Source organism: Carettochelys insculpta, chromosome 14, assembly GCF_033958435.1.
Source record: "Carettochelys insculpta isolate YL-2023 chromosome 14, ASM3395843v1, whole genome shotgun sequence".
In the NCBI taxonomy this organism is placed as follows: Eukaryota; Metazoa; Chordata; order Testudines; family Carettochelyidae; genus Carettochelys; species Carettochelys insculpta.
This window is the reverse complement of record NC_134150.1, coordinates 37,851,674-37,875,035: the sequence shown is the minus strand read 5'-3', so window position 1 is coordinate 37,875,035 and position 23,362 is coordinate 37,851,674. Positions and strand designations below refer to the sequence as shown.

The 23,362-nt window shown below is 43.2% G+C and overlaps 1 protein-coding gene across 3 annotated transcripts in view; it reads right to left on the bottom strand.

Annotated features, from left to right (window-relative positions):
- Positions 1 to 5,350: 5,350 nt before the first annotated feature.
- Positions 5,351 to 23,362, bottom strand: part of CRISPLD2 (cysteine rich secretory protein LCCL domain containing 2) — a 52,705-nt gene continuing 34,693 nt past the window's right edge. For all 3 annotated transcript variants that reach the window (XM_075008859.1, XM_075008860.1, XM_075008861.1), the window contains exons 15-16: positions 17,212 to 17,345; positions 5,351 to 9,404 (exon numbers count right to left, since the gene is read on the bottom strand). In XM_075008859.1, the coding sequence (XP_074864960.1) occupies positions 9,350 to 9,404; positions 17,212 to 17,345 (189 nt within the window). In that variant the 3' untranslated portion in view covers positions 5,351 to 9,349. The remainder of the gene's footprint in view (positions 9,405 to 17,211; positions 17,346 to 23,362) is intronic.

Genomic DNA, 23,362 nt, shown 5'->3' with positions numbered 1-23,362 from the left:
GAAGTCAGTGGTATCTTGGATATAAGCTGGGAGCGTTGGTGGCATAGGGTTTGAGGAGGGTGTCCATGTAACTGGATAGTCCAGTGGTAAGGGTGCCAATACCTGAAATGATAGGGCATCCAGGGTTTCCAGGTTTGTGGATTTTGGGAAGTAAATAGAATAATCCAGGCTGCGGCTCAGATGGTGTGTCTGAGTGAATGAGGTCCCAAGTAGCAGCAGGGAGTTCCTTCAGTAGTTGTTGTAATTTCCTTTGGAATTCCAAAGTGGGATCAGCGGAGAGAGGTCTGTAAAATGTGGTGTTGGAGAGTTGTCTGGCTGCCTCCTGTTCATAGTCTGACTTATTCAGGATGACAACAGCACCCCCTTTGTCAGCTGGTTTGATTATGATGTCTCGGTTATTTTTGAGACTCTCTGGACAGCATGGCGTTCAGCATAGTTGAGATTGTGTCTCATTTGGCATTGTTTGTGTATAATGTCAGCCTGAGCACGGTTGCGGAAGCACTGTATGTAGGAGTCCAGACTTTCACTACGGCCCTCAGGGAAGTCCACATAGAGTTATTCTTCTTTTGTTGTTGGTAGGGGGAGTTGAGAGAGTCAGACTGTTGTTCATAGGTGTACTGGAAAAATTCCTTTAGACGGAGGCAGTGAAAGAAGGCTTCAAGGTCACCACAGAATTGTATTAAGTTTGTGGAGGAGGTAGGGCAGACGGAAAGACCCCGGGATAAGAGAGACTCCTCTGCTGGGCTGAGTAGGTAATTTGAAAGGTTAACAATGTTGTTAGTCGAGCTACTGTTTTTGTGGTTGAAGTATCCTGAGGAACGAAGTAATGAAGAAAATTTATTCTCTTTTCTTTTTTGTAGAAAGAGGAAGTGTGTTTTATAAATATCTTGTCTGGCACTGGTAAAGCCTCATACTGTGGGGTCTTGCCTGGATGCCTGTTCGTTGATGATAATTTCAAGTTCAGAGAGTTCATTTTTGATCATCTTTTATTGTAAAGGATTTTGATCAAGTGGTTCCTCAGTTTCTTAGAGCATGTTGCATAGATGTTCACTGTAGTCAGTGTAGTATGTTGATTGTAATGGGTTTTTCACTGCCAGTCCCTTGGGTACAATGTCCATTTTCTTGCATTTGGAGAGAAAGATGATGTCTGTCTGGATCTGGGCTAGTTGTTTCATGTAGTTGATGGATCTCCATTCCAAATGGCTCAATGTAGTGCCTTGCATGTTGAATAGTAACAGAGAGGAAGCTGTGCTAGTCTACACACTATCAAAACAAAAAGCAGTCAAGTAGCACTTTAAAGACTAGCAATATTGTTTATTAGGTGAGCTTTCATGGGACAGACCCACTTCTTCAGACCATAGCCAGACTGGAACAGACTCAATATTTAAGGCACAGAGAACCAAAAACAGTAAGCAAGGAGGACAAATCAGAAAAAGATAATCAAGGTGAGCAAATCAGAGAGTGGAGGGGTGGGGGGGAAGGTCAAGAATTAGACTGAGCCAAGTATGCAGACAAGCCCCTATAGTGACTCAGAAAGTTCCCATCACGATTTAAACCAGGTGTGTCCAACCCGCGGCCCACAGGCCGCATGCGGCCCTGGACAGCTAGTAATGCAGCCCCACAAGATCATAAACTTTTAACATTATTATGTGATTTATATACATTAACTATATTATATATTTTATATGCGGCCCAAGACAATTCCTCTTCACTCAATGCGGCCCAGGCAAGCCAAAAGGTTGGACACCCATGATTTAAACCATGTGTTAATGTGCCGAATTTGAATATAAAAGCCAGCTCGGCTGTTTCCCTTTCCAGAACAGTGCGATAATTCTTCTTCAATAAACACACATACCTTTAGGTCATTGACAGAATGCCCCATTCTATTAAAATGTTGACTAACTGGTTTGTGAATCTGGAGTTTTTTATGTCTGTTTTGTGCCAATTGACCCTTTGTCTATACAATACTTCTGCATTATAAGAGAGAGATCTTTTCTGAAAGCGAATTAAACTCTGGTGATTAATATCATCCAGAAATGTGGGTGAGGAAATATGGATATTTAATGCTTTTATGTTTTAGAGTCAGCAGCCAAACTGGGAGAATGAGTTTCCTTCCCACGTGGAAGAGAAGACAGCTGTTTAGAAGTCTGCAAGCTGGATTGCTACCAGTCCTTTGGAAACCATTACGGACTTGGAAACCCCACCGGAGGGGGCCTAATTGTGCAAGGTCATGAACTGCCTCCTGCTATGCAGGACTGTAACACTCAGTGCTGCCCAAGACACAGTGGATGGCTTTGCAGAAGTGAAGTTCCTGAACTGTGGTGGGACAATAGAGCCATGTGTCCATACGTTGGCATCAGCCCACAGAGTGCGCCAGTGGGAAAGAGTTACTGTTCTATGGTTACACAAGCACTCGTGTTTCAATATCGACACTTCACGGAGATCAGTGTGGGTTTGTCTCGGAGACTTGGTGCTCAGGTCTTTAAGAACACAGGACTGTTCAGAACACTGCAGGCAGGGGCCTTCTTTCCTGACCAGTGGGTCACCATTGACACTATTGAAATGCCTGTAGCGATTCTGAAGGACACAGCCTACTTTGCTCCCACTGCTCATGAAGCTATATACCTGCTATACCTACAGGACCAAGGAAAGATTCAGATCGGCTCAGCAGATGCTGAATGACTGTCCAAAGGGCTTTGGGAAGATGTTAGGGACGTTCTCAGTGTTTACTCACTAGATTGGATCTCACTGAGAAAAATATCCCAATAGTTGTAGCTCCCTGTTGCATCCTTCATAGTACCTGTAAGGTAAAGAGAGAAAAGCTGCCCCCCAACATGGCTGATGGAGGTTAAGCAGCTGCCTGCTGACTCTGAACACTCAGGCATACGGGCACAATTTTCTAAAGCAGTGGTGATTTCAGGAGGTCTCTCACTCCCAAGAATAACAAAGGCAGAGAGAGCTCAGAAGCTACTGATGTCCCAAAGCCATCCAGGCCAGCCATTCACAAGCCTATTTACAGCAGTGATACCAGTGGAACTCATCACGAAGCAGTATGGGAAAGTGTTCCGCTGTGGAGGAAGAAAGCATTCCAGAAAGGGCTGAGAGTGGCTGTATGAAATGTCATCAGCCCTCTCAGAAGGATACAAGAGTCGGCTCTACTGACATAAACAAACTCCCCTGAATGTCCAAATGTAAAGCAGATAACACTGCTTCTGTTGTATCACTGCCTCTTCTTGAATGAGTGAACCATTGAAGAGTTTATACCCATCTCAAATCTTGGGGAGAGGACAAGTGACACCTTTAAATTTAAATACAGTAAGGGAAAACGCAGCCATACGCTCATCTGAGGTCCCTTCCCATTAATTGAACTTATCTGTATTCAGATTGCCAGACAATAGAGCCTCAAACCAGTCCTGCCCTATGAGTTGGCTGGACACCCCAGGGATAGTCTCTCACTGCCCATACTTTCTGAAAATTGGGTTAGGAATACAAATATGCATAACTCAGAGAGGTTTTAGACAAAATACCTCGTCTAACCTGTAAGTGTTAATATTACAGTCTTCTGACCCTGTATATCTTATTTTGGTGCATGAATCTTTCTTGTATGTGAAGTTAAAAATATGAAGTGTAAGTCTGCTTGTAGTTTTAAATGTGCTGATAGCCATTTCTCATGCCCTGGAAACCTCATGACTGAGTGATCAGCTTAATGACCTGTAAACACCCTTGTTTTCCAGCTGATCTAGAGAACTTATTACTCCTTTATACAGCACTGGTGAGGCCACATCTGGAGTATTGCATCCAGTTCTGGGCCCCCCAGTATAGAAGAGATGTGGACATACTGGAGTGCGTTCAGCAGAGGGCAACGAAAATTATTAAGGGGCTGGAGCACATGACTTATGACAAGAGGCTGAGAGATTTGGGCTTATTTAGTTTGCAGAAGAGAAGACTGAGGAGTGATTTGATAGCAACTTTCAATTTCCTAAAAGGGGGGGCAGGTTCTAAAGAGGATGGAGAGAGACTGTTTTCAATGGTGACAGATGGCAGAACAAGGAGCAATGGTCTGAAGTTACAGAGGGAAAGATGTAGGTTGGATATTAGGAAAAACTACTTCACCAGGAGGGTGATGAACCACTGGAATGAGTTACCATGAGCAGTGGTGGAATCTCCATCCCTAGAGGTTTTTAAGTCCTGGCTTGACATAGTCATGATTGGGATGATTTAGGTGGGGCTGATCCCGCTTTAGGCAGGGGGCTGGACTAGATGACCTCCTGAGGTCCCTTCCAGTCCTAGAATTCTATGATTCTAAGGTGGTTGCTGCTAGAAGATATGTGAGCATCCCTCCTGGTACTGAAAGCCATTTTGAATCTGGTATAGTTCTATAGAAGTGAAGATGTAAAACAACAGATTCCTGCCCTGAGAGAAAAGTCTTTTAAGCAGTGGGAAGCTTTCAGCTTTTTGTCTTTGGCTGGCCTAAGAAATATCCTGGCACACCCTAAATGGACACAAAGGCTACAGCTACAGTACAGAGTTATTTTGAAATAACTGCTATTGTTGCGAAATAACTTTGCTATTGTTTAGACTACACACACACTATTTAGAAATAAAATCAAAATAACACCCCGCTATTTTGAAATTGGCAACCCTCAATTCAGGTGAATTAATGTCCATTTCAAAATTGCTATTTCAAAACAGGCACTATTAAAACACAAAATAGCGCTATTTCAAAATAAGCCATAATGGGCTTCAATAGCACTATTTCAAAATAGCTCTGTGTGTCTGGAAGTGTTATTTTGAAATACATTTTGTGTGTAGTTGTGTTATTTCAAAATAAGATATTTCAAAAAAGCTGTTTCACAATATCTTATTTTGAAATAGAGTTGCAATGGAGACCCAAGTCAGAGTGAAAGAGTTTGTCTCTGCCTTAAAGATTATATCTGAAATAACAACAGCTGTTTCAGGTAAGAATCTATATGCAATTAGTTTCTAAGTGAATTAGAACTAGCTGTAAATTTTCTTTTCATTTTAATTTGATAGCTTACTTTGATCTGTCTGTTTTCACTTGTAACCACTTAAAAACCTACTGTTAGTGTTTAACAAAAATACTTTTATTTACTATCAGGCCCACTGTAAATAATTGTTACTTGTGGGGAAGCAACTAGTGTGCATCTCTCTCTCTCATTGATAAAGAGAGTGAACTTATGAGTCTCCTTTGTTTAAATATTTTACACAGAGTTGGATTTATTTGGGGTTTCATCCCTTTTGGGGGCTGGCTAAAATACTACATATAAACATACAGAAATTCCAACATTCAGCCTCCTAAATAAAGCCAGTGAAAAGGTAAACATTAAAATCTTTTCATATAGTTTTTATTTCACAAATCAGAAACCAAAACAAAGATATTTTACTGCTCTGTACTTAGAAAAATTATAGTTTTGGAAACAAAAATATGGTCCAATAAAGAACATGCAAAGGCAAAATCCATTTACACTCAACTTTTGTACACAGGAAGTAGTAAAAACAAAAAAACCCGTTTTTCATAGAAAAAAGCAAACACAAACTGCAGGCTGAGGCAGCCTATGGTCAAATAGCTATTCAACTCAATACCCGCTTCAAAGTCAGGTAAGAGCAACCGAAATGCAAGGAAGGGTTTCAATTGATCTAATTCCCAACTTCAACTGCCTTAAAATTTAGGTGTGCCATTAAAATAAAAAACAAAGAGACTTTTCTTCTGTTTTTTGGTGGAGTTTCCCCTTCCCCCACCCTTTGCCCCGTTGTTATTTTCACATATCCACCATCCCCATACTGGAGAAATCAAAAGAGAAGCCAAATTTGGACACACTAACTCATGCTCAGTAGCACCTTAGTGTGTTATTGGTCCCATTGATTTCAGATACTACGCACAATGCACCCTGACTTCAGTGGGACTTCTTGTGGGCCCTGATTCGGGAAAGCACCCTTATTTAGGACAGCACTTCAATGACTGCTTAACTTTTAGCATGTGCTTAAATCTTACTGGCTTAACTTTCGTCTTATGCTCAGGCCCCAACTCAATGAGTCCTGAAACGGGGCCAAAACGAGCAATTATTTGAACACAATGAGGATGCAGGACTCTAACCCAAAATGTTTAGAATGTACAGCCAATCAAATCTAAATTTCTGGAGACCCTTCCTAGAGTGATGGCTGAAATGCCACTGATGCCTTTAAAGAGAAAAAGTGAGCTGTCACAAGATGCATCACACTGCATATCAGTCAGGTGAGACACACTGAACTAAACACGGTTACTGCACACTGACTCATCCATCCCTCTCCTCCAAGAAACTAATTCCGCTATTTAGAAATCTAGCATGTGGAGATTTCCTTCAGTGACAACTGTGTGACATGATGTTCCTCATTAATTTTTATTGGTGTTGAAATGAAACTTACTAGCCAGCAATAAAAACGTATGAGATCTCAATTGAGCCAGGTACTTAACCACTGGGTCTTTTGGGCTTAGATTTTCCCAGATATTTAGGCACCTAATGCCTGTTCATCGCAGTAGTAGTTAGGCACCTTAGCAATCTGATCCCTGGGCTTCAGTGAGGCTACTTACATGCTTAAAGTCAAGCATGCTCGTAAGAACCTTGTTGAATCAGCACCTAAATCAGGGTGTTCCATAATATAAAATCAAGGACACACTGCACCTAGAAAAGCTCTATTGAAACAGACTGAGAAACGGTCTGGTAAGACAGAGGTAAAATCAGCATATAGTTGGCTAAAAACAGAGTCTGTTTCACCTAACTCTAGGCAGCTGATATAATACAACTGACCACAACTAAAGATATGCCTTGCAGGATGTGACCCTTCCTAAACACGATAGAGATATTATTTAAACTAATAGCACCCAGAATGTCAAAGAATGATTGTTCATCAAAGTCCTGATTTATCTGTTGTACAGCATATATAAAACTAAACAGACACACTGACTTAACGATAATACTAGTTTCTGAAAATCCAAATTGTTTGGTCGAAGATATAGAATGATGATATAAATGTATTTTATATTCACAATTTCACTTTTTTATGTTAGGGTATTAACTCTTTCTCCTCCCTCTTTTGTAAGAAAGATACATTCTAAGTCAACTGAATTTGTGTATATTGCTCTTGGGGATTCTCAGATTTTTCCAGTCCAGATGTCTTTCCATCCTATTACAAGATGACTGATTCTCACAGACAGGGTAATAGAATAAGTGTTCCACTTTGGGATGTACAATAGAACTCAAGATGAGTCCAACCTAATACTCATGAAGTCAGTGGAAAGGTTCTCTCTGACTTAACTCATTGCCAAGATTTCAGTAACTTTCAAACAGGCACTTTTTAAAGAAATATTCCAGCTGTTCTTTTCTCATAACTTTACCTTGAAAATGTAACTGGTTTCCATACTATAAAAGTAAACACAATGTACCTTAAAAGACCACATTAAATAAAGTATAGGTGTTACATTAATTTACCAGAGCCATTTCAAAGGCTTGCTGTGTGTAACTTCTTGAAAACGAGCAAACCTGCTTGCTTATGAAAGGTCTTTCTAAATACAGATTTCACAAGGAAAGGAAACCATAGTTATGAAACAAATGGCCAGATGAATGTAATTTCCTTGCTGATTTCATGGGGTTTAAAAATTAAATAAAATAAGTGCTTATCCATGTAATGCTACTGGCCAAACATTTTTGAATAGGTTTATGACTGGCTTGCCGATCCCTCTAGTTTAATTTAAATATAGACTGAACATCAGAAAGCTATGGAAATCCATGAAGCATCTGTCAAATAGAATGGCTGAATAACTGTAACAGTAAGTGAAATATTTCCCATATGTTGGATACTACAATCAAGTTACAGGGTGAAAGGATATCTTTTTACATCAATCAAAGAGCTAAAGGTTACATGGCCTTTGCAGCGTTAAAGTAAGTTGATGTATGTCTGACCATTAAGGCCAAATACATTTGGGCTTAGGTCAATGTTACTAAACCTCCAAAAGTTGGGAATAAATTAGCTTAAATCAAATTGCCAAATTGTCTTATAGGACAGTTCATTTTAGGCTGATTTTATGGTTAGTTTTAATTTTTTAAATACTTCCATATTTTAATTGGCTTTTAGGAGCAGAATGACTCAAATTATTAAATATAAATTCATTAGTAAACATAAGTTTTAAAAACCCAACACTCTGGATTTCAGATGCTCGGACATTGTAATCATGTTGGAAGCTAAAATTGCTATATATCGATTGTATGCAAGGAAACACCCCAGCCCCATTCCATACATTTAAAGCCTCAGAACTGTATTTAAAAAAAAAGAAGAAGAAGAGAAGAAAAGTTTCATTAAGATAAAGTGAACACAGTTTATATAGATGCATTTCTAACAAAAATAAGATTAACTTTTTATCACTGCTTAACTACTACCGACAAAACCAGCACTGCTGTATAGAACAATAAATTGCATTTAACTGTAAATAAAAAAACTAGTATGTAGCATAGTACAGAGATGTGCCAGGACAGGAGCTCTAATTCCTCCACTTCTCAGAGGTAATCCAACTTCCTAACTATCTGCTAATGTTTGGCCAGCAAACACCAATGCCGTTTCATTTGGTTGGCTAAGCTCGTTGTTTCTCTGGGGTGGGATGTTCACCACCTTTTCATACTTTCACCACATTTTCTAGACATCATTTCCAGCAGTCTTTCAGGTGGCCACAAGCCAACAGATCACATATACCATCGTGACAACACTTGACGTAATGCAATATATCATGGCCCTAACTCAACGTTTCCTATGCACATGCAAGCAGATTAGGAAAACAAGCAGGTTTCGCTCTTAAGCAGAACCCCTCTTCCCAAAAACACATTGTTCCAAAAAAAAATTGAATGCTCCACTCAACGAAAGCAGCAGATTTCAAAATAATTTTTAAAGGGCCCACCAATCGAACAATATTTCGATACATATTCCGCTTGCCGACATGTGTTGGTACTTCCAATGGGGTAGAGACTTCAAAACCTACAACGCTATCTTTGCACAAGCAGGAGGTTGCGTTGTTTGTTGTAAATTAATCCACACCCAAGCTGTTTAGCACACCTCTTTTAGAAATGGAAGTCACAACAGTCTGAATGCCCTGGTGGAATTTTTTAAAAAACAAAGCAAAATACTGAACTGGAGCAGATGTGACCTGGACAAGGGAGTCAGAACCTGTTGAGATTTTTTTTAAATTCCCTGAAAGAAATTGGCAAGGAGTGTGAGTTCAGAACAGATGCCATCACGTGAATGTTGCTGTCGCTCAGGATCAGTGGATTGTTCTCCAGAAGAAACTTGCATGTTCCCAGGGAATTTACTGCTTCACAGAAAAAATCCGGAAAGCCATTCCTTCACTGGGATTCTTCCAGCTGAAAAAGAGCAATCATTATGAACCACAGGGTGGTGAAGCAGCTGCATGCATAGACAATTCAGTAAGGAAATCAGTGATTGGGTTTAAGTGCATGTTCATTTGTACCTTTGCACTCTGAATTTTGGAAGCACTTGGACCTTCGTTATTCCAACTGCAGGAGTTTCCATTACCACACTGAGCCCTGAAAGTGTTTTGATTTAATGGAAATGCACTAATTTATAGCTGGTGAAACTTTAGAAGGTACTAAAAATCAGCTACCTCTGTGACCCAAGATCCAATAGGGCAGACTGGTGAGCAGTCATCCTGACAAGAGTCAGCCAGAAATCAGAGCAAGGAGGCCAAGTACCACACAAAAGCAGAAGTGCAGAAGGTTGAGGGGCTTCCATATACATAGGTGCTGGCTTGAAGTGGTTCCCATTACACACAGGGTTCACAGTTGGCTTCAGTGGTTTTCAGCACCCAAACCAGAAAAATTGTTCCAGTCCCCCAAGTCCATATGTGCCGACTCCATGGGTACACCAAGGCTCCAGCCCCCAGAAAAAAATAAGAGTGCTCAGCACCTAATAACCATCGTTATTTGGCAGCCAGGCTGATCAGCTGTTTCTTGGCGGCTACCCGTCAGCTGTTTGGTGGCTAGCAGGAGCAGCAAGAGAGGGGGTAGATGTGGAGATGCGGGTAGAGGTGGATCAAGGGCAATGCCTCAGGAGTGGGCGGACTGGAGCAGGGAAGAGGTAGAGTGAAGGCAAGGACTAGTGGGGAGGGAGGACAAGGCAGGAAGAGTGAAGGTGGCACCCAAGGGAAGGGGCAGAACCTTGAGGTGGGAACGGCTGCAGAACACCCACCTGGAAAAATAAAAGTCAACACCTGTGGGGGCTTCACAGGGCCTTTCTAAACAGGGTTGTCATCTCCTTGGAGAAAAAGGCAGTGAAGTAATTCCTCCCGAGTTTATCAAATCCAGACCTTCAAGGGAACCTGACCCTATTAAAAATAATACTGCAGAATACCACAGGAATGACACCCCACCCCGCCCCATACTGCAGTTGTCCTACTGCATACTGTCAGGTTTGGATACTTTGGAACTTTCTAGAAGGATGACAGGGTTGCCTCAGAGTAAGGCCAGGCTCAGTTCATGAACGCCACCATAAAGTGAATACTGCAGAACTTGGCACAGCACTAGATAGCATTCTTCTTGTCCTGAGGACTGGCTTTAATACTGAAATGTTTGCATGGGATTCTTCTGGGTGACTAAGCAAGTGAGTGAGAGGCCAGAGCAAAATTCAGCAGAGACTTTTTTTTTTTTAAATCTTTGTTTGGAATGCAAAACATTTGCTCCCATTTCACTTTTCTAGGCTTTGGGCTTCCCACAGGTGCACTGTGAGCTGCTTCCATAAATATCTTCTCCCTCAGGCAAAGAAAGAGTGCGCAGTGCGATAACAAAATAAAGAGAAGCAAAGAGACGGAAATCCAGTTTTCTGTTATGCTTTGCAGCTGATTCCTCAGCGCTCATGCTCACAGCCCACGGGAGCTAGGGAATCATGACTGGGACAGCCACTATCCAGAGGTCTCTGCAAGCAGCTTATCTGGAGGTTAATACACAAAGGGCTGCACAGTTTCCGAACAATGTCTCCCTTTGTCTTCACTGGAGAAAACTGGCAGATTCCCCTCCCAGAAGGCTGAATCTCCTGCTGTGAGCACTAGTGAAAGGTGAACGAGTTCAAATAAAATAATGGAGATGACACTTCATGCATAACCTGGACTGCAGGTTCAAAGATACCCCCATTAGCTTCTATTTTTAATTGTTTATTATCTTCTCTTCCTGTCAGGGCTGGAAGTGAAACCCCTCGAGAAAAAGTGTATGTTCCAGCCAGAGTTTTTGCACTTCTGCAGAATGGATACCCAAACCAGAATCAGGAAGTACAGAAAACCTCCTGAGAAAACCTGGCATCCACCTGCCTGAGGTTTAGTTTCTTCCCCGGCTTTGTTTGAAGTAATTTTCAGTGACCCAAGTGTTAAGATTTCCACCTTATTTTCAGGGAGGCTGGCCCAGATTCAAACACACCTCTCCATAGGGAAAACATCCTGGCAAGTCAGCCTTGGCTGGATTAACTCTTCTGGGGGCCAGTGGCTATTATGCTGTGTGGGGTCCTCTAGGCTATAGAGAGGGGCACAAAATGAGGGGTTGGAGGGGGCTGAGGCAGGAGGATGGGTGCCCAGAGATCTTTCCTCAGTCTTCACAGACAAGGTCAGCTTCCCCAGGATGGTCCTAGATGATGCAGTATGGGAAGATGGAGGCCAGCCATCTGTGGGGGAAGGAACAAGTTCTGAGCTATCTCAAAAAACTAGATATGCACAAGTCCATGGGTCTGGATTTAATGCGCCCCAGGGTACTGAGGGAATTGGCAGAGGTCATTGCTGAACCTTTGGCCATTATCCTCGAAGATTCTTGGAGACCGGGGAAGATACCGGATGACTGGAAGAAGGCAAACGTAGTGCCCATCTTTAAAAAAGGAAAGAAGGACAATCCAGGGAACTATAGACCCGTCAGCCTTATCTCAATCCCTGGGAAAATAATGGAAGGAATCCTCAAGAAATCCATTTTGAAGCACTTGGAAGAGGGGAAAGTGATCAAAAGTAGCCAACATGGATTCACCAGGGGCAAGTCCTGCCTGACCAATCTGATTAGCTTCTATGACAAGGTCACACACTCTGTGGACATGGGGAAGTCAGTGGATGTGATATACCTTGACTTCAGCAAGGCTTTTGATACGATCTCCCACAACATTCTTGTCCATAAGTTAAGGAAATATGGATTGGATCCTTGGACTATAAGATGGATAGAAAGCTGGCTTGATGGTCGGGCCCAATGGGTAGTGGTCAATGGGTTGATATCTGGATGGTGGTCTGTTTCAAGCGGAGTGCCGCAAGGCTGTGTTCTGGGGCCGGTGTTATTCAATATCTTTATTAATGACCTGGATGAGGGACTGGGTTGCACTCTCAGCAAGTTTGTGGATGATGCAAAACTAGGGGGAGAGGTAGATACGTTGGAGGGTAGAGAGAGAATCCACAGGGACCTGGATAAATTGGAGGACTAGGCCAAAAGAAATCTGATGCAGTTCAATAAGGAGAAGTGTAGAGTCCTGCACTTGGGGAGGAAGAATCCCAAACATTGTTACAGGTTGGGGACCGACTGGCTCAGCAACAGTATGATGGAAAGGGATCTAGGGTTTATGGTGGCTGAAAGGCTGGATATGAGTAAACAGTGTGCCCTTGTAGCCAAGAAAGCTAACGGCATACTGGGGTGCATTAGGAGGAGCATTTCAAGCAGATCTAGAGAAGTAGTTATTCCTCTTTATTTGGCACTGGTGAGGCCACTGGAATATTGTGTCCAGTTTTGGGCCCCCCACTGTAAAAAGGATGTGGATTTGCTGGAGCAGGTTCAGCGAAGGGCAACAAAAATGATTAAGGGTCTGGAGCACAAGACCTATGAGGACAGGCTGAGGGATTTGGGCTTGTTTAGTTTACAGAAGAGAAGACTTAGAGGTGATTTAATAGCAGCCTTCAAGTTCCTGAACGGGAGCTCTAAAAAGGAGGGTGAGAAACTGTTCTCAGTGGTGTCAGGTGGCAGAACAAGGAGCAATGGTCTGAAGCTGAAGAGGGAAAGGTGTAGGTTAGATATTAGGAAAAACTACTTCACCAGGCAGGTGGTGAAGCACTGGAATGCGTTGCCTAGAGAGGTGGTGGATTATCCATCCCTTGAGGTTTTTAAGTCCTGGCTGGACAAGGTCCTGGCTGGGATGACTTAGTAGGGGTTGATCCTGCTTGAAGCAGGGGGCTGGACTAGATGACCTCCTGAGGTCCCTTCCAGCCCTATGATTCTATGATTCTAATACACCAAACCCTAGAACTCAGACCATATTCCACCCCTTAAAAGGATGTCTTTAACGAGGCCAAATTTTTCCTCCAGTAATAATAATTATGCTATCAAACACCAGAGATAAATGCCTTACTAAATGCCTTAAAATAAGGGGCCCTTTTGGCTTCTAACCTCTTTGAAAATATTGACCCTTACAGAATTAATCTGCTATGTAATGCCTTTAGCCTATTGGTCAGCGTTTTCTCTGACGTCTACTGACCTCTGGGTAAAAGTAGTGAACTGGTTTAGAATCTGTCACTATCATGAAAAGAAGGGAGCCTGAGTGAATCAGAAAACTAGGACAGAGATCCCTTTTCTCATCTATGGCTCAGGTGCCATTCAAACCCATGGTAACAGTGGTCAAAAATTATCAGTGTATGATGGCTATTCACAATGGTTTTTGTGAAATTGCAGCTGTTCTTTGCTTCTGTGAAATGGCCTCAAGGAATCAATATGCTGGACAGGTCTGAAATATAACAATATATACAGGCACCCTCCCATGGCACAATTGGTGGCAGATGTGTCCAGGATGGAACTGAGATTCAACTGTCCCTTTCATCGGAGATGGGTTTCTTTTAAGCCACGCTAGGGGCACAGTGAGCGGTGTGGGGAGCCAATCTTGTACCGTCAAAGTCTATGCTGCGCTTTTTGTCAAGACAGTAGTTGTCTGTCTTTTACTGTACTTACACAGCTCTGGTTATTGTAGTATCTGAGAACATTGAAAGTTTTAATGTATTTGCCTTCAACATGGCTGTGAGGCAAGACTATTATCCCCATTTTACAGATGGAGGACTGAGGCACAAAGAGATAAGCAACTTGCTCAAGGTTCCACAGAAGGAGGGACTTACACCTTTGTCTTCCACATTCTCAATGAATACCCTAAACCGAGCCTACAGAGTCAGTCCCCATGCTCCCTATGAATATTTAAGGATATTTAATATTTAAGGAATATTTAAGGATTCATATGCAGTTGAAAATGTCCAACATGAGAGAATGAGATAAACCCATTCCTAAATCAGCCAACAGCCTGAGTTTCCTTCTAGTCATTCCTGCTGACACGACTGAGTAACAAACATGTCTCTGACTGACCTGGTGGAATTAACCCGATAACTCCTCCCTTGTGTATTAATTACTCCAGGTGCTCTTAGGAAATGTTCGGACAAACCTGACAGCGGTACTTTCCAGTCCACTGCAAATACCAATGCTAAAAAGAGGGTTTTTCCCCCCCTGGTGAATACACTTTGCATCCCACACATGCTCATGATGGCAACTCTACAGGTCTCCGTCCGTACCATTCCCAAAGGCTCTCTGCTAACCAGAAGCAGCTGTGCCAAGTCTCTTTCTCTCCTCCCCAGGAGCCAAGTTGTGATCAGTTTCACACTCTGAACTTCCCTGAGATTATTAAAGCTGTTAGGCTGCATTTTCAGAGTGCTGCACTTGCAAAATGAACACCTAGATTCCAAGGCATTCCACATACAACTGCACCCAATTATGCATTGAACCAGATGGTCAAGCCCATAATTGATCATTCAGGCCCGCAGTTCCTTGCCCCATCACAGTAAGAGTGTGGACAATTTGGCCTGCAAAAATGCAAGGGCTGAAAATCTAGGCCTTTTAAATCTAATTCTTCTGTTTGTTAAAGATTTAATGTATTCGCCATTGAAGAGCTGTTGAGCAAACCTCTTGAGGGGGTGTGGCTCATGCACAGATTGCAACAAAAACGTTTACACAGAGTAACTGCAAAAAAAAGTTATGCAGAATGCTAATTGTATCCCCACTGTCTTTGAGATATAACAAGCCTGGGAGCTAAGAAAATGACTGCTTCGTAATAGTCTTGATGGCATGGGAGTCTATAGCAGGGATGGACAACCAGGAATAGTGGGTGGACCACACAGCCAGTGGACCATTGGAGCTCCACCTGCACCCCCTCCATGTGTCCCTTCACCCATGCTTCTCCTGCACCAGAGCTCCACACCTAACCACTCCTCCCTTGTCCTCCCAGCATTTTTGGAATGCATGACTCGCCTGATTCGCACTCCATCCCCTTTGCTCCCACTCCCTCCCAGAGGTGGAACACAATGAACAGCTGTGTTCCAGCTCTGGGAGAAAGGGGGAAGAACAGGGATGGAACGTGAAACAGGCAATTAGCCTCTCCTCCAAAAGTGCTGGGTGAGGGAGTCCTAGGAAGTGTGGGGCTCTGGTGCCCTGCTGCAAAAAAGGTGCATGAGAGAGCGCGGAAGCCCAGGTCCATGGGCTGCTAGTTGAGCCCTAGCTGGCCACAACTTGCCCACCAGTGGTCTATAGTATTTGCATGCAGTATTGCTCTACCTCCATAGGCGCATATGTGCAAGCCAAGTTGGAGCACATCACCCCTGCGCCCCCCCACCCCCCAAAAATCAGATGTTATCACATTAGGGTAATAACCCATTAGGCACAAGTTCTGCTTCATCCTCTCAAGACGGTATCCTGATGGGTGGATTAACAACAAGAAAAGAGAAAATATTTCTTTCAACAGATGCAGGCTGCAGTCAAAAGAGAGGCTCTTGGGTTAAAAGACCCCTTGGTCTGACCCAGCAAGGCCTTTCTTATGCTACTGAATGCATTAGAGCTCCCAGAACTCAATGGAATCCCCAAGTGAAAGCCATAAAACTGGCTTCATGATGAAAGCTGCAGAGTGCATGCCGTGGTGTTAATTTGCCAGAACATTCAAGGGGAAAAAAAAACCCTCACGTGAATCTGCTCCCCCACCATAATTTAATAATGACTTTGATTAAAAGAACAGAGGACAGTATGTTTTGTAGTGCTATATACCCCATGAAATGCATTAGCCATGTATTAAGAACATCAGAATGGCCATTACTGGGTCAGACCAAAGGGCCATCTCGCCCCTCATCCCATCTGCCAATAGCGGCCAGGACCAGGTGCCCCAGAGGGGGTGGACCAAAGACAATGATCAAGCAACTTGTCTCCTGCCATCCATCTCCCGCCTCTGATAAACAGAGGCCAGGGACACCATTCCTACCCTCTGGTGAATAACCTTTTATGGACCTAACCTCCATGCATTTATCTAGCTCTTCTTTGAACTCTGTTACAGTCCTGGCCTTCACAGCCTCCTCTGGCAAGGAGTTCCACAGGTTGACTGTGTACTGTGTGAACAAGAACTTTCTTTAATTAGTTTTAAACCTGCTACCCATTAATTTAATTTGGTGTCCTCTAGTTCTTATATTATGGGAACAAGTAAATAACTTTTCTTTATTCACCCTGTCCACACTGCTCAGGATTTTACATACCTCTATCATATCCCCCCTCAGTCTCCTTTTTTCTAAACTGAAAAGTCCCAGTCTCTTTAACCGCTCCTCATATGGGACCTGTTCCAAACCCCTAATCATTTTAGTTGCCCTTTTCTGAAACTTTTCTAATGCCAGAATATATTTTTGAGGTGAGGAGACCACATCTGTACGCAGCATTCAACATATGGGCGTACCATAGCTTTATAAAGGGGGCAATAAAATATTCTTTGTCTTATTTTCTATCCCTTTTTTTAATAATTCCTAATGTCCTATTTGCCTTTTTGACTGCTGTGGCACACTGTGTTGATGTTTTCAGAGAAGTATCTGTGATTCACATTTTAACCAGCTTAAACTAATTTATAACCTAAAGAGAAGTTTGCATATTAAGGATTTAATATTATAAGAGTTTAAGAGTTGCAAAAGCCAAAACAGGGATAGTGTACTCTTCTGACTTATTCATTTGCTTTTCTAAGTTCACAGTGAGGTATGAGAATCACTTACCTTGTATATTCAACTCCCGTCATCTTATTTTCTGACTTTAATAGACACTTGCATGAAACTGATTGCAAAAATGAAGCTTCAAAAAAGAAACACAATCCTACCTCTCAGATTGGACACCATTCCTCAGAGAGCCAACATAGTTTTTCTTCTTGTCCACAGGCATTACATCCACATTACCCCCGGTCTCATCATTAATGACTCCAGCATGCACAGCCGTTTTGCAGATACTGGAACTCTGAAAGATCATGAAGTAAATGGATTTAGCTGAGGGCTGCCAGGCCTTTTTCTGATGACTAGGAAAACAGGAAGAATGAACAAGAACTATATGGTGTGGCAGACCACAGGAAGCATACTACAAGAGCCTGGTGGAAGGCAAATATACTGGGAGCTGAGTCAGTGCCTTTTTGTTCACCACCTGGTCTCACAGCATGTAGCCCAGCTGCCAAGGCAAGCAGCTGGGGCTCCTTAAGACTCAGTCTGGAGCAAAAAAGCTAATCAGACACCTACTGCCACTTAAGGCCTCCTGGCTCACTAGAAAAGGTTCCCCCCCTCAATGTATATGGGGAAGAAGAGAAGTGGACCAGGAAGAAAGGCTGGAGGACTGAGGTTTTGGAAGAGAGAAACAGCTCAGCCAGATACAGGGGAAGGCGCTAGAGGGAAGCAGTGTGAGAAGCTACCCAGGGAAACGCTGTTGTGCTGGGTAAGGGGAAAAGCCCCATCAGCTGCCTCCCATCTAGGGTTCCTGGCTGAAGGCTGGGCTCCCCGCACCCTTCCCCTGGAATGCCACCTTACAGAAGGATGTGCGCATCCAAACCTTCTGAAGGGGGCTTGCTCCCCCTCTTGTGACTTGCCTTTGATGAGACTGGTCTGGTAAAGCAGAGACCTTGGCCTGTGGAAAGACCCAATGCAGTGAAAGGGGTGCTTTGAGTCTCTGTGCAACACACTAAAATTCCCCAAGAAACGCAGAACCCCATAGGGGATCAACATGGGACTTGTCACAATGGGAATACACTGTTTGCCTTCCGGGCTAAGCAATGAGAAAGGACTCTACAGATCACAAAATCATAGGGCTGTAAGGTTGGAGGGGACCTTGAGACGTGATCTAAGCCAGCCTTTTGTGGCTGGGAGAGGCACAAATAAAGCTAGTTGAGTTCTTACAGATAAGGCATGGCCCTGCTACTAATTACAAAGGGTGTGGATTCAGCATGGCTGACACAGGAAAGTGTAATGATAGCCCTACAGAGGGTCCTCAGTATTACTGTTACTTCTTCTATGGGAACCTCTGCCACCAGGGTGATCAAATAGCCCATTGGTCTCAATAGGAACTTTGCTAAAAGGAGAATGACTGATTGAATCAATGGATTTACCAGTCGGCCAAGCCCTGTGCCTCTTGTTTTGGAGCTGCAATGGCATTTCTTGATCACTTCAGCCCTTCCCTTTGTTATGAGAGGGTGTGGTCACTTCCCATTGTCAACAGATTAGCATAGGTTCTGGGACCATTTACTGGTGTGAAACAACTGAGATCTTTGGTCAAATTGGCCTAAAGAAATAAATGAACTTGAGACACATTGAGTCCCATCTATCCAAATGCTAAGATGAACTGCTTCATCCAGGGCCTGGGCTTCAGAGGTGTTGAGAACCCACAACTCCCACTGACCCCACCAGACATAGCAGTCAGTTATGCAAATGAGGCCTGCAATCTTTGTATGGCATGTTCCTTCTGCTTTTGCTTTTATTTCATTTGCTGCAGAAACACAACCCACCAGCAACTGATGATAAACTACAAAACTATCCAGGAAACAGAGTGAAAGCAGAGAATGCTAATGCTCAATATAAACTTGGATGTGAACCTTCTAAAAGACTTATATGCTGCCAGTTAGAATAACACAAATCAGCTCCAGAGCCAAGGACTGAAACAGGTGAAAATCTGAAGTCCATAAACTTCTAGATCTTTTAAAAAAAACTCACACTTTTACTGAAGAACCTGCAGAGGAATCCAGGCTGGTGGCAACTGTGTATTAACCATCATGTTCTCCTGCTCTCTCTCCAGGGCCATAAAAGGCAGGTTTCCCCATTCCCTACATTTTTACCACTTTGAATTGCCTATCTTTTGGCAGCTCTTGCAGTTTAAATTGCCAGTTTGGTTTTGCTTCTATATATGGGCAAGAGAGCACAGGAACAATTTGTTTGGAAGACAAGCTTTGAATTTGCTCTAATGTGCCGTGGGAAATCTGTAAATCAAAAATTGGCCTATTAAATTAAACTGTTCTGAAGGAACTGGGCAAGACTATTTGCAGAAACCTTCTCCAATGGGACACGTCCTTAATGATGTTCTTTCCAAGGCACTCCATATTTCCAGAACTTGCTGTTCTTCTCCCTGCTCATTCTTCTTTTTATGCACTCCCTTCCTCTATCAGCCTATTAGCTTCCTGTCTTCTACCTTGTCTGTCAAATGCTCAGACGATAGGAAGCACTAGGACAATGGAGACATTCTCTTCCAAAAGAAAAGGCACTAGTGCTTCATGGATCATCCAGCAAAATATACCACATGGTAGCTTCTCTGCTTCTGCTTCAGTACTGCTTTCTGGGGATGGAGCCTGGTATTTCTGGAATGCTCCCCTCCCTGCTGAACTGGAATGTCCAAGGGGCCCTTCTGGCACCAGCTGAGTCAAATGAAGGAGGCCTGTGAATTAAGACCTGGTCTACACTAAAAATGAAGTTCTCTCAGTTGGGTCACTTGGGAGTGGGAAAAATCTATGGTCCTTAACAACTTAGTTAGGCTGATGTGCCCCCATGGGAGACATTGCTAGGTCCACAGAAGTTTTCTTGGCCTAGATATTGCCTTTCAGGGAGGTGCATTACCTACAGCAGATGCTTTCTCCCATTGGTATAGGCAGTGTCTACACCAGGGATGGATGGAAGAGTGGATGGGGTGCATGAGTGGCCCTCCATCTCAGCGGACTGCAGCAGCCTGAAGCCCACTGGGGCTCCACCTGCGGCCTTGCAGCCCCCGTTTGGCCCTCTCCCCCATGCACCTCTCGTGCATCAGGGTACCAGAGCCTCAGACTTACCTGCTCCTCATCTTCCCTCCCAGCATTTTTGGTCACACTCCATCCCCACTCTGTCCCCTCCCTCCCACAGCTGGAATGTCACAAATAGCTGATTCATGGTGTTCCAGCTCTGGGATGGAAGGGGGTGGGGAGCAAGTCAGGCAATTTGTTCCTCTGAAAATGCTGGGAGGAATGACGGAGGGGTAGGAAGTGTAGGCTCCAGTGAACCAGTGTGGGGAGAGGGCAAAGGGCCACAGGTGGAACCCCCATGGGCCACAGGTTGCCCACCACGGGTCTACCGTGAAGCTGGCCCCCCATAGTATTTCAAGGGTAGACATGCTGCAAGTCACCCATCAAGTCTTCATGTAGTGTGGCCAGCCTGAAAAGGAAGACGTGTTCCTCCCTGGGAGCTCAGCCTCATGCTGAGGCTTCCACTGGTGACAGAAAAAATCAGCCTCATTATGCAGCCTTCCTTCTTCAGGAACTCTCCCCAGCTTATTGCCTTACAAATGAGACTGCTGGAGACTAAAGTACCTTTATCTCACAACAGTAGAGTCAGTCTCTCTCTCTCACATCTCTTCAGGGTTCCTGAACATGAATGGAACACACATTTCCCTTCCAAGCATAAGTCTCACCACGAAGCACACAGGGCGGCTGCAGAATTTGTTATGCATACATTTCCCAGTGCTCCAGTATTTCCTAAAGCTTAAATGCTCTCACATAGCTTTGAGGAAGATCCCTGCCTGATACGCTGCCTGCTGCCTCAGGCACATTCCTTTCAGCTTTAGCAATAGTTGATTTTTTTCTTTGCTGAGCAAACAAAGGTGTATAAGAAAACAGTCCAACCTTTTATTTTAACCACAACACAGAACTAGCACATTTTCAAACCTGAGCCTTTACATTTAAGATCCAACAGCCACATTTAAGTGACTTAAAATATAAATAACCTGATTTCCAGCAGCACCAAGAACCTGCCTCTCCCATAAACCTCAGTGAGAAGCGGCTGCCTGCAAAACCAGAAGTGAAACTGCAGATATTTCTAAGGTAAAAGCAAATTGGGAAAGAGAAAATGCCTCGAGCCATTTTATGTATTGGAAGAAATAAATTCCTCTTTAAAACAATCCTTTGTGAGTTCACCTTGCAACTTAAGTACTCCATAGAATATAGATCAGCCATCTTTCCATTCCCACCCCATCCCCACTTTCCAATTGCATGCCCCTTCCCCCACATCTAATATTAACATTACTTTCCTTGGGCTTAACAGAGATCTCAATTACTTTCCTCTCTCTGCCCCTCTATACAGGCTAACCGATAGCCAGTGCAACAGCCTTTTTCCCTGCACATTATGCTGCCTGAGACAGTGTACTTCCTTCTCCCTTATTTCAGATCTCTCCCCTGCTGTACTGTATTGAAAACTGTTAAAATGGTAAGCTATCACTTTAAATTGTAAGGGATGTCTTAGTTCTGCTTCCAGGCTAGGGGTTACTTAGAAAATTCAGCAGTCTCACTCTTTCAGCCAAAAGTCTAATAAAGAGCAAGTCTAGAGCAAAGGAGGGCTGAATTGTGCCTCTTTGCCTTAGGGAGCAGCCTGATTTCTCTCTCTGTTTCTGGATATTGTTGTATTAGGTTTCTGGATTCTATGAAATAATGTTATATTACCTTGCAATCTTCCAGGAACAGAATAAATGAAAGGGAGGAGGTTTCTAATTCTCTGCATGTACGCCATGAACATAGGGCCATAATCTTTGGCTCTGCCAGTTCATTTTCTTCTCCCTCTAATAAGTATTTATCTCTGCATTTTTACCACTTAACTCCACAAGGCCCTTTGGGATACAATTTGTGTGAAAGATAGCAGTATTCCAACAAAAAGCACAAATGAAAATTGGAACTAACTGAAATGGGAAATAAGTGAAGTTACTGCTTATAAAAAATGAAAAATCATCTGTATTTTTTGTTTGGTATGCTAAGGCTAAACCAATCAGGCTATGTCTACACTGTGTGGCTTTTAGCAACAAAGCTGTGTCAACACAGCCCTGTTGCTAAAAGTTGGCATGTGGAAATGCTGTTTGTCAGCACTTTTGCCAATAAAATACTTCTAGCCTGAATGAGTGGCTTTTGCTTTGTCATCAGGGAAGTGCTCCTGGCCACAAAGCAAATGTTGACACTTGCTGTGACACAATTTTTGCTGCGTCCAGGGTTATTAAGCACTCACGAATGACAGAAGTTTTGTCGATCAATTTCAAGTATAGACAAAACCTCAGGGAATTTAAAGTCAGGAGGAACACCGTATCATCTAGTCGGCTCTCCTGTATATCTCAGGGACCCAGCTCCATACAAAGTGTCCAGCATTCACACACTAAATACATCAATCAAAATTAGACCTCAGTATAACAGCCCGCAGGTATCCCATGCAGCACTGGCATTTTGTAGGAAGAATATAGAGAGAGAAAATGAAGCCTCGCCAGGTTTTTGTCTCGGGTCACAATGATCCCTATTCCCAGTCTTATAACAGAAAACATGCCCACTCAATCCAGTTTTGACCTGAACCACTATTTGATGTCTCTCTTGAAAACAGAAAAAGCCAGTGACGTCCATTTAGTCTATTTCACTGGACAGGAAACTGTGTGTTTTACTTGTGATCTTTCAAAGATGTGGATCTGATCACTTCTTATCCCAGCTTCAGTGTACAACATGACCAGTCATTTACCTTTGAAAACAGCACAACTGTTAGACACAGCAAAAAGTGATGAGTATTTTGAAGCAATGCAAGATGGAGTTTGTTAGCCACAAGGTTCCTGCTGAAAGGGTATTTGCAGTTGCTCTACCGTGTTCCCCATATACTACTTGACTCTGAAAACCTAATGTAAAGGAAGCTCTGATTTTTCTTAACCCTTCTAATTGCTTAGATACTGGACTCTCTGAGAGATGAGTCTGAGCTGTACCCAAAAAGTCCAGTCCCCAAGCAAAAGGCACCAGATCTGAACTTTTTCCTAGCATGTGTGCTCTAATGCTCTGCCCACTTCAGTTTAAAGCGTGCCAAGTACTAAGGTTTCCATTTTACCCCTGAAGAAATTATTCCATCCTGATGAATCACCATAAAAGATTTGGCCCTATTCTGTAAATAGCTATTTGCACACAACCCACCAGAGATGGTCACAAGAGAATGCCTTTGCTTTGCAAGTAATGCCAGCCTTTAAACCTA